The 13,896-nt window shown below is 45.7% G+C and overlaps 1 protein-coding gene and 1 long non-coding RNA gene across 4 annotated transcripts in view; one reads left to right on the forward strand and one right to left on the reverse strand.

Annotated features, from left to right (window-relative positions):
- The window catches only part of PRKDC (protein kinase, DNA-activated, catalytic subunit), a 126,427-nt gene extending 124,679 nt beyond the window's left edge, over window positions 1-1,748 (forward strand). The window contains exon 86 of the mRNA XM_029069344.1: window positions 171-1,748. Coding sequence (XP_028925177.1) covers window positions 171-375 — 205 coding nt within the window. The 3' untranslated portion in view covers window positions 376-1,748. The remainder of the gene's footprint in view (window positions 1-170) is intronic.
- Window positions 1-13,877, reverse strand: part of LOC114813258 — a 37,808-nt gene extending 23,931 nt beyond the window's left edge. For 2 of the 3 annotated variants that reach the window (XR_003760961.2, XR_003760960.2), the window contains exons 1-5: window positions 13,134-13,876; window positions 7,810-8,014; window positions 7,488-7,696; window positions 2,646-2,737; window positions 556-632 (exon numbers count right to left, since the gene is read on the reverse strand). This is a non-coding gene — a long non-coding RNA (uncharacterized LOC114813258). Of the gene's footprint in view, window positions 1-555; window positions 633-2,645; window positions 2,738-7,487; window positions 7,697-7,809; window positions 8,015-13,133 lie in introns of all 3 variants that reach the window. The other variant, XR_003760962.2, reaches the window with a different exon arrangement.
- Window positions 13,878-13,896: the final 19 nt, after the last annotated feature.

Genomic DNA, 13,896 nt, shown 5'->3' on the forward strand with positions numbered 1-13,896 from the left:
CAAACCGTTTTGGAGTTCGGGGGAAATATCTTTGGGGTATTTTCCAGCAGGTGTTAGATGAGCAAACAGATTTGCCTTGAGCAGCCAGGAATCCAAACCCAGAAAGAAAAATGAATGTGTGTGTTTGGGGTGGGGATTTAGGGTTCATTTCTGCGTGATCTTTATTTCAGTGATGAGTTGCGCCTCGGTCACGAAAAGGTACCTGCTTTTGGCGACTACATCTCGGTAGCTCGAGGAAGCAAAGACCACAATGTTCGAGCCAGACAGCCAGAGGAGGGGCTTTCGGAAGAGCAGCAAGTCCAATGCCTCATTGACCAGGCCACAGACCCCAATATCCTCGGCAGGACTTGGATCGGATGGGAACCCTGGATGTAAACATCGTGAGGAAGACACCAGGGACTAAAGCCCATAAAATGCAGCCCTCTAAGTCACGCCATAGTAGCTACCAGGCCGGCTCACAAGAGGAAAGCTTGTCTTGGATTTCATTTTAGTGAAACAGACAATGCCGTATTAGACATCAATAACGAGGCAAGAGGTATGTGTATCTACATGTACCTTCTACATGGGCTGCCCTGAGTTGGCTGTCCAGCGGTATCCTCCAAGTTCTTCCCACCCTGACTTTGAGAAGTTTCCTAGAGAAAACAATGAGGAGTAAAGTTTCACTTTCACAACTGTGCGGGAGAGTTGCAGGAAATAAGCCATCAACAGGATCAATATGATACCAACTCTGAAAATCAGTTCACCAGCATAAGTGATTTACGGTTTAGGTTTATAATCTTTTATGTTCCCATGGCAAATAATGAAACAACCATAACAATGAGCCAAATTGCCTACAGCCCTTCTTATTTTTGATCATGTGTTTACATGTGGCTGTTTCTTTTTCCTCTCTCATTTCTTGAGAGTTCCCAGTAAATCTGGCCGATTAATCACTTATTTGCTTCTAGAATGGGAAAGAACTGTATTTTACAGAAGGTACTCTTAGTACTTTACTCCATGGTGGAGGAGGTTCCCATAAGAGAGTCCCACTCTGCAGCAGTCTTTGCTAGCCCCAGTCTGACAGATAATGCTTGAGGAGGCCAAGTCCAATGTAGGTGGGTAAAAGTGCTATGCAATTTTCCAAAAAGTCATATGAAAAAAGAACAGCCCACTGTATCAGGAAGACAGATTTTCCCTAGCTTCCGGGGCTGCCCTCATTGGGCTGCCGTTGTGGAAAGAAACACCGAGATTGAACTCTTATCTATATAGCAAATGTGTTGGACTATCTTTCTTTTTTATGGCAGTGTGGCATTCTGACGGTTTGTTGAGAAGATAGTAATACCTGGAAAGTTATGATGTAATCTGAACAATAACTTCTGATCAGATCTGGTATTAAAAACTAGTTTGTTTTTTGTTTTAAGGATGTTTACCCTAATGCTATCTAGTCAGAATCGTTCACCTTGAGAGAAATTTGAAATGGTATCTGTGAATCTAGAACAGGGATATATTAATAAGCATTTTGGCTTGAGCACAGAGAACTGAAAATACCTTGGTTCGGTTGTGGACTGATTTGTCTCAGAATGAATGAATTAAATCATGAGTTGTGGTTCGTCTTGTGCAGACTGGAAGAACCGATGCAACCTTCCATGATTTTTAACAACTGGTTCTATCCAAGTGATAGCTTTGACTTACCATGTAACGTGAAACCTCTGGACTTTAGGAATCGTTTTTATAGTGAGGTTCAATAAAGAAAGTGACATTATTTCAAGTAATCTGGCTGAAAGTGTTTTGCTGTTAAGACTGTCTACTTAAAATTCACCTTGTAGCTAATTGAGAGTAATAAAAAGTTATCTGAGTAGCACATACAATGTATGGAAATCAAATGGCCAATCTGAACAAGATGATGAATTGCCCTTCTCACACAGTTATACAGTATGTAGAGGAACTCTGACCCGTAATCAAGAGAATACAATTTAGCTTGGCAGTTTTTCCTGAATGAGGTTGTTAGATTTTATGGGGGCGGTGGGGCCCTGGCTAACCATGGGTTGAGAGCTGTGGGAGAGAAGACTCTTAACACGCCACTTTTTTTTTGACACCCATTTTGCTCAACCCAGGTCTCTAACAAGACCCGAGAGTTTCTGAGCAAAGCTAAAAAGATCCCCAAGTCAGGTCTTTCTAAACCCTGCAGCCCCCACCCCAACTCCTCGATCCTGTTTGCTCACTCCTAAAAGCCTCGTTTCCCTTCCACACCTCAACACAAAATGAAAAGTTGGACCCAATGGTTCACTGGATACCCAGCATATTTTAATGTTTACAATGTGCCAGGCAAGTATTTAGCACTTAAAGAGCATTTACATTTCTGAAGTTCTGAAATGGACCGAGTTGGTTACTTACTTGCTGTGTGTTCCCAAAGCTCTCCTGGCCTCTCTCCTGGCTCCCCTCACCCCTACCCCAACGCTCACCCCTCAGGGGCCGTGAAACAACAGCCTGACATTTCATTCCCACACAGCCCCGGTGTCGGCATAGTGCTGGGCCGCCCGCTGGGACCAATTGAACTTGATTCGTTTTCTGTCTCCCAAGGCAGCAGATTAAATGTGGACCAGATTGTGAGTTCAATAAGGGGGTGGAGGGGAGAACTGAGTCCTGGGTCTTGACTCTTTCGCTATTACCTTGATGGCGTGGGCTCACTTGTTATCAACGTCCTTGGAGGTTGACAGTTTCCTCAGACGTGAATGCCGTCGGTCTGTCCGGCACTTCAGATCTACAGATGGAAAGAAATAATCCAAGTGTAAGTGGGGATGGGTAACACTTTCTCCCTGCTTTCATCTCTCCGGTCTACAAACTCAGGTGATATTTTCCTTGAACAATGTATTTTATTTTGGGGGCTGAAATGTTCCGAATTTTAACTTGGAAGCCAAATTTGAACCAAGGCCTACTTTATTCAAGGGAAGGTATTTTGCCCTCGAAAATCAAAAACAATTACAGGGATTACTGGAAATACTAATAGTGAAACCAGAAATTAACCGTAGAAATCTAGATGTGTGTCAAATTGACTTCTAACCCTCTTCACAGGCCCTGCAAGAAGAGCACATAGTAAGCATTTAACAAAAAACACTGTTTTTAATACTACTACTACTATGTGCTAAGTACTGGGGACAGTAAAACAGAATCAGGCCAGACACAATCTCTGTCCGGCACGAGACTCACAGGCTAAGGAGAGAATAGGTATTTAATCCCCATTTTACTGGTGAGAAAACTTGAGGCACAAAGAAGCTGGCAAGTGAGGGAAATGGGATTAAATCCCAGGTCCACTGGCTCAACTAGGTCTCCTTGCCTCTTGTTTAAAAAGACTTCACCACCTTTTTAGGAAGCTTCAATTGTTCCATCAATGGTATTTACTGAGCACGGTGTGCAGAGTGCTGTATTAAGCGCTGGGGAAAGTACAATACAGTAGAGTGGGTAGCCATGTTCCTGGCCACCGCTGCCTCAAGGGCTTCTCAGGACCACCCATATCTCTGTTAACGTGCCACTCGGCATAAACAAGTTCAATAAACACTTCCTGAGTTCACGGGGAAAGCAATACCCAACCAGGCAACCTGTCCACTAATTCTGTTGTCTTGTACTCTCCCAAGCGCTTAGTATATTGCTCTGCACATGGTAAGCGCTCAATAAATACCACTGATTGAGGAACATGAGAAAAGCTTGCTTTCCATTTTCTCTCTATTAAAATAATCTTTAGGGTAAAATGATGCAGGTGAGGGCCTGGCATTTTAGAAAATGAAGATGCCTTCCCTTGGGGAGTTCAAATTCCATTGAGATTTCCTCATTGAATTTGATACTTTTAGGCCTAAATTTTAAAACTATTTCATTTACTCTTTTATAAAGAACAATGTGGTATTCCATTTAACTTACAGCCACAATTCTACCACCAATATTTTGACTTTGGTTCCTAAAACCCTCAGAAATATATTACTCTATAACAGCAGCAGCGAGAGCTAAATGTCAAAATCCTCTGGAGAACTCTGATGCATAAACTAGCAAAATGACCAACAAAGATATGTTAATGGTTTTTAAAAATATATCTAATTATCAACAAAGGAGAGAACACAATTACTACCAAATGGAAAGAAACCAAATTAATAAGAAAATAAAAATTTATTTTCCAACAATAAAGACCCAAAGAATGAAGAAAAGACCTGGGTGTATCCTTTCTAATTAAAAAAATCAAAGACAGAACCGGGAAATAGGTCATTTTTGTAAAACAATTAAAAGGCATTCTGAACAGAAATAGCCATAAATTATAGAAGATTTAGCAAATCAAGAAGGCCATTTCACCGCAAAAAAAAAAAAAACATTTTCAGTGCAGAATTCAAAGCAGCTGTTTGGAATATTGTACTTGAGGCCTCAAAGTTGCTGTCCCCTTTCTAGTCTGCCCTTTAGCCCACTTTGGGAGTGAGGATTCAGTAGGTTCTGGGAACACACTGCACTCTGATCCTACCCTCAAGCCATAGCCGCTCTTACCCCTCTGTGTCCCACTCTGGTAAGAGTTGGATATGTTATAGTCATTAGTTGCCAATTTGTACATTCCAAGCGCTTACTACAGTGCTCTGCACATAGTAAGCACTCAATAAATGCTATTGAATGAATGAATGGTTAGGATCTGTCAAATTCACCCTGGCCGGGGTGCTGATAATATTTTACGGACACCTACGTTGTGAGAACTTTTTCTTTTTTTGGTATTTGTTCAGCGCTTACAATGTGTCGGGCACCGAGCTAAGCACTGGAGTAGATACAAGATAATCGGGTTGAAGTCAGTCCCCTTCCCACATGGGGCTCGCAGTTTAATAAATTGGTCGGAGGAGGATTTAATCCTCATTTTCCCGATGCGGTAATGGAGGCATACAGTCATTGAGTGACTTGAGAGTTCCTAATTGAATATGATACTTTTAGGCCTAGATTTTAAAACTGTATTTCATTTACACTTTTATAAAGAACATGTTGTATTCCATTTAACTTACAGCCGCAATTCTGTCATACAGCAGACAGGCGGCAGAGCCGGGATTAGAATTTAGGTTCTCCGATCCCTGGGATCCCTCTCTTTCCACTAAGACACGCAGCTTCTTTGCACTATTCTTTGCCCCATTGTGGGACAGGGAGTTTGCCCCACTTAATTATCTTCGTCTCTACCCCAGAGCTTGGCGAAGGGAAAGCGCTTATCAAGTTCAACAATTATGATCATTATTGGCTTATAACTTTTGCAGGGTTTACTGATACACATCCACGTTTTCATCCCTTGGAGGCAAAATGACTGAAATAGCTTATTACTTTAATGTTCTCACTAAACTCCCCAGAAAGTGCTTTCTGATAAGACAACAACTAGAATATGAAGTTCCCTCTGTTGGCCACAGATGCTCTCAGAGCCTTTAGCCAGATAGCAGTGTACCCCAGCCATCTGGAATCCAGACACCTTATGAAGGACTACACTTTTTAAAAGAGACGGAGTTGAGATACTGTTAGAAAATTTCACTTCTTTCCTTTAGCTTTTAATTCTAGGTTAGGAAGTTGAGCAGAGCAGGGGAAAATGTGTGGCGTTCAGTGTCTAAAGCTTTGATTCTTTCAAACTTGGAAACGTCTCACTCCACAAGGATAAAGACTACTGGATGCTTAGGAATTTGCTGTGGTGACAAACAGGGAGTCACTTTCGTCTCCTAGTGAAAAGAGGGGATTGAGCACATGCAAGTCAGGAGACCCGAGTTCTAGTCTCAGGAGACCCGAGTTCTATTCTCAGCTCTATCACCAGCCTGCTGGGCGACCTTGGGCAAATCACTTAACCTCCCTGTGCCTAGTTTCCTCATCCGTAAAGTGGGGAAACGGTACTTGTTCTCCCTCCCTCAGACTGTGAGCCCCGTTTGGAACAGAAAGTGTGTACCATCTCATTTCTCGCAGCTCCCCCAAGCACTTCGCAAGCACACAGCAATCGGTCCATTAATCAGTGGTGCTTACTGTGTGCGGAGCATTGTACTAGGTGGGTGGGAGAGCAAATACTATCATTATCATCACTATTAAGAATTACAGAAACTCCCAATCCCACCCAGGATAGGACAACTTCTAGTTAGTCGGGAGTACAGAATGGTTAGCAATATCACGGAAAATCAGAACTGGAGCAGCCTGAGGACAAGCCCTATGCAATGGATTTTAAAATAGAAGAAAATTCCGTGAAACTGTGCAGACTAGTCGATGGACCGTAAACTGAAATACCTCAGTCCCATATGTGACCTACATGTCGTTTTTCATTAGCAATAGTCTATGGCTAGTTCCGCTAAATGTTTTGCATATCTGCAGGATTATTTTGATGATGTGACTATTTTAATGCCAGCTGAGTGCATGAGATTGCTAGTCTAAAAAAATAAAATGTAAAACTTCAGCCAAGTGAAGAACACTAGAGACAAACTGGTTATAGCTGAGATGTTGCTACAAAAGTCTTCATTTGCAGTGTTGATGATTCTGCCCATACAAAATGAAGCCTGCAAATACCATGTCTAGTTAGCAATGTAGCTGTATGGCCATTTTAAGAAAAAGATTACGAGTGAGATGGCAAAACCACATAGTTCTAACACTGAGCCTAGATAAAAATGGAAAGGGAGTGGAAGTTAGTGAGCTCTCCCATGTCTTTAAAGCCTATTTTATTTATTAGGTAAGGGAGTTTTGTTTAGAAAAGGCAAAGTTGGCCTTGCACCAGATGAGATGAGGGCATAATCTATCCATAAACAGATCTACAGATTCACAACTGAGGCAGCCGAAATTATACAACAGAGACTTCTCATTGCTCTATTTTATGAGCTCCCATGGAAAAAGTCAAACAAGATTTTGTAAACTAATGAATAGTTTTTATCAAAGTCTCCTTAAAAGCTATCATTTTCAGCCCAAAAAAGCCAAAGTCCTAAACAAATTAGAAGTTTCTCAGTCACTCCTGTGGCTTGGCACATCACCACGGGTGTCAATCAACTTCTAAGAGGAACTCACCTCCTTCAATTCCAGAATTGGAGGTGGAGGGGTGCAGCTTGTAATTTGCTTTCTAAGCAAGTGGGCAGCAGGAGCTAGTCCCATCTGCCCCTTAGGAGCCCTTGGGGGTTGGGTGAAAGCTGGAGCTCCACCTTTCTTCCTCCTACCTCTTTCCAGCCCGGGCAGGCCTGGCCTCGGTTTTGTAGGATCCGGCGGACTGGTCCCCCCCCGCACCTCTCCCTGGCTGCCCGGAAAACCCTCAACGCCACCTCCCTTACCAATTGAATCTGAACAGAACACGCTAGTACGCCACATTGACCCCCATCTTCCTGCTCTCTCTCCCTTCCTCCCACCTCTCTCGCCAACCCCCACCAACCCCGCTCCACCCCCCAACTCAGTCTCAGCCCTCTGGGGTATCCTTAGCTCATCTCTGAGTGTGACTTTTTTCTGTCTTTACTGACTCTGCCCCGGAAGCCCTGCCTTCCGTTCACCCCTGTGCACCTACGTACCTCAGGTCCCGCATCACAGGAAACAATACAGCTATTATTCAAAAATGCACAAGATTCAACCGAAGCCGTGGAGATGTCGCAGGGCAGCGGGTTGGCAGATTATCTTTTGGTAAATTGGAGGTAGGCCAGAAAAACATGTCCCCTTTTAACGAGCAACAAATAAGTCTTGACTTTTTATCCACCTAGTTGTTTCTCCTGTTTGTCTTGGTCTCAGAAAAAAAAAAATAATATCACGCAACAGTGAATCACAGATTTGTTATGGAAATTTGAGGCCAGTAAAGGAAACAAGTTCTTAAAAAGGAAATTCACTTAAGCGACTCACTTTTTGGGATCATGAAGGGATGGAGGTTATTTACAGTTGTTTCTGGGTCTTCATTTCCTGCTCAGATTTGAAGTTCTTCTCAACTGAATTATAGCTTGTACAGTAGACAGACAGTTTCAAGATGCTGTACTCTGTCTTTCCTCATTGCTTGAGAAAATCTTGAAGTGCAGTCCCTGTTTGCTTTGGATCCCATCTGAGGCTAAACCTGGTAGAGATGAGGCAAGTTAGAGAGGAGTTTAAACTCTCAGTTAAAACCTGGAGGTGTTATATTGTTCCTTTCTGCTAGGTGATTCATTGCTCCCTTCGTGCGCCATTCCCTCGCTTGGCATTTTCTTAAAGGCAAATTAGATGACTCCGAGGTGCCGGTTTGATTGTTTTCTTCTATAATCTTTTGACTAGCACTGCAGAATCTAACACATACGTAGCTTCATATGTGAAACGATCAACAACAGTGAATGCACCGTCCTAGCGGCTCTGGGGAGTTACCAAAGGAGAAGCTATGGCACCTGTAGGAGAAACCTACAACCACAGTGATGGGAACAAAAGTGCATATATTTTTTACAAACACACACACGACCATCAAACGACAAGCTTTTAAACCTCCAGTATCAGCACTGTACTAAGTTCTTGCGGGGTTTCAATAGAACGGAGTTGGCAGACATGTTCCCTGCCCACGATGAGTGATTAAAACCTTGACTGTAAATCAGAGCAGTGGGAGGGTTTAGTGGAGGAACAGGGATGACTGCCACTGGGTCTCGGAGTATTTAGCACAGGGTGGGAACAGAGGGCACCTGCAAGCACACTGCCTTCTCCCTCATGGTGGAGAGAGCTGGGATGGCATCCAGGAGGACAGCTCCTAAGCACAACCCTGAGGGCAAGGACCCCCTGCCCCTAGGAAGACTGAGGGACCAGTCAAATTGAGGTCTGCCAGGTGCTAAAAGCACTGACAGTTCAGCTGAACTAGCCCTCGTTTTTAATCGACCTCCTCTTCTTTTCCATCCAGTAATAACAGTAATAAAGCCATTTGCTCTTTCAGCATTATCATCCCATAAACACCTCTTTGGTTCATGGATTTGGGGAACTTTTCCAACTGAAATGAAGTTTTCCAAACTTCTCCTCCTGTCCCCCACCTAAATTGAAGAGATAAGGAAAGTTTCATCTATCATTCGGCTTGCCTGACTCATGCAAGGATGTCCCTAGCTGCACGGGGGCCTAGCAAGATGCACCACAGGAGAGGGGAGGTCGTGTCCTGTGCAACACAAACAGGAAGCGAAATGGTGAACCTCTGAGCCAGGGAAATGCAGAGTCAACAACCCGGATGACAGAAGGGAGAGCTTCAAACCAAGGCCGGAATGAGTTGGTTCATTCGGAAGTCTCTCCCCTCCAGCCCCACTATTCCGGTGACACCGGCCACCACCACTGTCCGGAGGGTCTCGTGTGGCCCAGTTCTGACAGGGAAACTTGCATGGGGTGGCAGAGATGTGGGCCCCAATCCTAGGAATATTATTCACTTACTGAACAATGGGACTAGAAAACGTGTCCCAGAAGTATTTGGGGCACAGAAAGCCTTGCTCCTGTCTCCCCACTCCCACCTCCCAGACTAGGCCCCACAGCCTTGTTCCAAACTAGTGGAGGTTCACGGTCAATAGTGAACCAGCATAGTTTGGATCTAGCCCAGTAAAAAGTTCAGTTTTTGCCACAGTACTCTCATCTAATACCCCTGGGGAATCTGCTGCCAATCAGAGAGACTCTTGGGTCAGTCAAGGGGCACACTCAAGGAAGCACTCAGACCTACCCCCTCATCTCACTGAGCACCTGGCATCACCCATGGAGAAACATATTGAACTGGGAGAAAAACCTGTCCTGCCCCACCTTTTTCTTGGTCTGAAATCTAGGCTGGAATGACAACAGTCACCAAGCAGAAGATAGAATCTACTTGGATTTGCTCAATCTGTTTCACACTGCCATGTTGCTTTCCTACTGCATGCACTAATGTTAGTGTCTTGTCCTCAAAGCTTGTTTTTTATAAAGTAATTCATGTAAAGGGGATTTGTCTGAACAAAAAAACCTTCCAACTTTCTAAAACACTTGCGCCCCTCTGCCTTTCCTGACTATAAACATAACCATATCTCCCCTACCCTAAAAAACAAAACAAAAAACCCACTTCTCTGGATCCCATCGCATCACGAATCTATTGTCATCTCCCACCACTATCCAAACTAATCGAGCAGGTTGTATACATTGCGGCCTCCACCACTTCCTCTCCCCAACTCCCTTGTTGACACTCTACAATCCAGTTTCTGTCCCCCTCTCTCCACTGAGGCCACTTCTATCCAAGGTCAGTGACTCCTTTTTGTCAAATTAACAGCCGCTACACTCTGTCCTGACCCCCCTCAAACTGTCTTCAATGCTGTGGATCACTCACTGTCTAACCTTGTTTTTTTTTGACATAGTTCTCTCCTGGTTCTCCTCCTACCTCTCTGGCTAATCCTTCTCAATCTCCTTCACCACCTCCATCTCCTGGAATGTCTCTCATGGTTCTCTTCTGGACCCCTTTCTCATCTCATTTCACAAAACTCACTTGTAAAGTGAGTTTTACTTAACAAAAGCTCATCCAGCTCCCCTGGCTTCAACTTCCACCTCTGTAAGGTTGACTCCCAAATTCACCTCAAGTCCTGACCTCTCCTTCTCTGCAACCTCACATTACCTCGTGCCTCCAGGACATCTCTGTGTGAATGACCCACTCAACATGTCCAAAACTGAACTCTTCATCTTTCTTCCCAAACCTTCTCCTCCACCAAAGTCACCAGTCCTAGGCAATAAAACTACCATTCTCCCATCTCTCATGTCCTTCATCTTGGCTATATGCTTGACTCCTCTCTGTCAATCCCCACAGACATCCCTTACTACATCCTTTAGGTTTTTCCTCTACAACATTTCCAGAACCTGCCCCTTCCCTTCTTCTTTGCCCAAACAGTCCCTGCAGTGCCCCAGTTTGAGTACTCTAACAGCCTCCTTGCTGACCTCTCTGTTTCCAGTCTTTGTGGAGACTGCACATATCTCCCCACTGTTCAAAAACTTCCACTGCACCTCTGCATCAAGCAGAAACTCCTGACCACTGGCTTTAAGGCACTCCATCAGCTCTCGCTCTCTACTTATCCATTCTCTTCTTCCATCACACACTTTTCGTCCCTCTCAAACTATGCACTGTGCCTTATTTCCGACTCTGGGGCCATTGATCCCTTGCTCATCATTCATTCAACAGTATTTATTGAACGCTTACGGTGTGCAAAGCACTGTACTAAGCACTGGGGAGAGGACAATATAACAATAAACAGACACATTACCTGCCCACAATGAGCTTACTCATGTCCTCCACTCTGCCTGAAACTCCCTCCTCCTTCATATCCCTTCTGAAATCGCATCTCCTCCAGGAATTCTTCTCCAAATAATATCTCCTATCTCCATTTGCTCTCCCCTACTCCCACATCAGCACTTTAGCACTCATCACCTTCCATCCCACTCATTGACATCTTATATGATATTACTCTCCGAATGTATTTTAGGGTCTGCCTTCCCCGACAGATTCCAAGCCCTTTGAAGGCAGGCTTCTCGTCTACTAATTCTGTTGTACCTTTCCCACTGTGCTTACTCCAGTGATCTGTCCAAAGAAGGCACTTACGGAGATGATCGATCGATCGCTAATTTGGTTTCGGGAACAGGAAATTGAGTTGTACAAAAGTTAACCACAGGGTGGTGCTGTCTCAGTAGCCATATTTGGGAAGCAGGTTTCAAATAGAGAAATGGAAAGTCTTTGCACCGACTGAGGTGTGCAGGACGGTGTGCCTGTGAGCCGCTAGTAAAACACAGAATTTAGTGTAATTTTTGTGTTTGATGACTTTGTACATGTAAATGTTTAATATGCTAGGCTAATCCCCCTCTGTGACCCACCCCCAGGCTCACACTCCCCCCCCCCCCCCCCCGCCCCATAGGATGTCAAAAAGGCCATCAAACCCGGCCAAAAAAGAGATTTGATGTGAGATGAACGACTCTCCGAAATGATTTCTCAAATCTCATTTTCCTAACAGAGCCAAACTTAGGTTAACAAATTAAACAAACAAATGAGCTTTCATGGAGCTGGCAGGAATTTGCATCCATGGTGCACTGATTCTCCAAATGAAGTGACAGTGGATTGCCCGGTGGGGAAGAGATAATAATAATAGTGTTGGTATTTGTTAAGCGCTTACTATGCGCAGAGCACTGTTCTAAGCGCAGGGGTAGATACAGGGTAATCAGGTTGTCCCACATGAGGCTCACAGTCTTAATTCCCATTTTACAGACGAGGGAACTGAGGCACAGAGAAGTTAAGTGACTTGCCCACAGTCACACAGCTGACAAGTGGCAGAGCCGGAATTTGAACCCATGACCTCTGAATCCCAAGCCCGGATCTTTACCCAAACCAATCTAACCTGTGCAGATGAAGGGGCAAGAGATCACCAAGAGGCCTGCAATGAACCCCTGCACATGAGTGGATTAGAACGGGAGGCCCGTGGGGGGCCAACCTCACTCCTTTGATATTGTCATATATCCCTGGCACAGGGTACCCCAACGAGTGGCGACTGAGGATTTTCTGTCACGCCCTGGCATCAGGCCCCTTCCCAAGACAGTGGTTATCTAACCCACTGCTGGGGCATGGCTGTTTTCATCCTGAGGGTCTCTCTGTGCAAACTACTGTCAAAGCACTAGGGAGGCCACAATGGAGGGGAAATGGATGAGTGACTTGGCCTTCCAGGGGCTCACAGAATAAGCGATAAAAATAAGGGAAAAAGAATCCAATCCTACGACCCTAGAACACCTGATCCCCCTCCCTCCTCCCGCCACCGCCCCTCTGCCTCCCGCGGTCCCCCCGCGGGGCCCTCTGGACTTTGGGAAAAATTTTCCCCATTACTCTAAATTCAGGCTCCCAGTGGAACTGGGTGCTGCCCTCTGCTCCATTGGGAGGGGGCGGGGGAAAGAAAACGGCAAAGCTTTTGGCTACCGGGTCTCTGCTGCAGGGTCATCCCTTAAAGATTTTGATACTCACCCCACTCCCTTCCCTCTACTATTTCCTCTGCACTTTCCCAAGCGCTTCATACAGGTTGCTCTGCCTGCAGGAAGTGCTCAAGAATCACAATTGATGGATTCCCACTCCGGTACTACTTAAATGACTATTGGCATCTTCGTCCTGAGTTAAAAAAAAAAAAAGCACCTTCTTTGTCAGCGGCAATCTGCTACCATCTAACCTTTGTAACACTTAGGCTTCACCCCAGGTCACCGCAACTCACCTTAGGAGACGAGGGTTCTCTCCTCTGGAGCCAATAATGGAGGGATTCGGTTGAGGAAATCAATCAGCTTTTCTTTTCGATCCACTTTCTCTTTCCCGGCCCTTTCTGCAAGTTCGGCCTTTCCTGGGCTGAGCTCGCCTGTTGATTTGGAGAGGAGGAGAAGGGCCAAGAGGAGGGAAGAGACAAGTATTTGGGGTCATTCCTAGTTTCCACGTGCGAGAAGCTCCAGGCAGGTGCTTTCTTGGGGGGAGGGAGGGTGACCGAGACCTGTGGCCCAACTGCCACTTCAGCTGCGGAGTCGGAGATTGCCACTGGATGACCTATTGCCAGAGCGTGCGTCTGTATGTGTGCGCCTCCTTGGAGTCTCCCTCTGCCACTTCACCCTCCTATGGAATGAAGCTGAAGTTTCACCCTTTTCCTTTCCTCCTGGGAAGGGGGATTCGACCTGGGGGCGGGTGGGTGGCTCATTTCAGTCCCTTCTTGGACAACTCCTCCTCCTTTTGCCCAGTGCTGTGCGCACAGTGAGGGCTGAATAAAGGCCACCGAGTGCAGGAGGGGCAAAAGAGGGGCTTCGGGAAGGCGGGGCCGGGATTTCGGGGACCGCCGCCTTCGGGGTTAGAGGAGCACGACGCGCCGCGCGGGGCAGGGGCCGTGAAGGGGCAACGGGGCAGGGGCCGTGAAGGGGCAACGGGGCGTCGCCCTCCCCCGTGATGCTTTACGGGGGGCCTCCCTGGGGTGGGCAGGCGGCGGCCGTTGGGGCCAC

This window comes from Ornithorhynchus anatinus, chromosome 7, assembly GCF_004115215.2.
Source record: "Ornithorhynchus anatinus isolate Pmale09 chromosome 7, mOrnAna1.pri.v4, whole genome shotgun sequence".
Taxonomy (NCBI): domain Eukaryota; kingdom Metazoa; phylum Chordata; class Mammalia; order Monotremata; family Ornithorhynchidae; genus Ornithorhynchus; species Ornithorhynchus anatinus.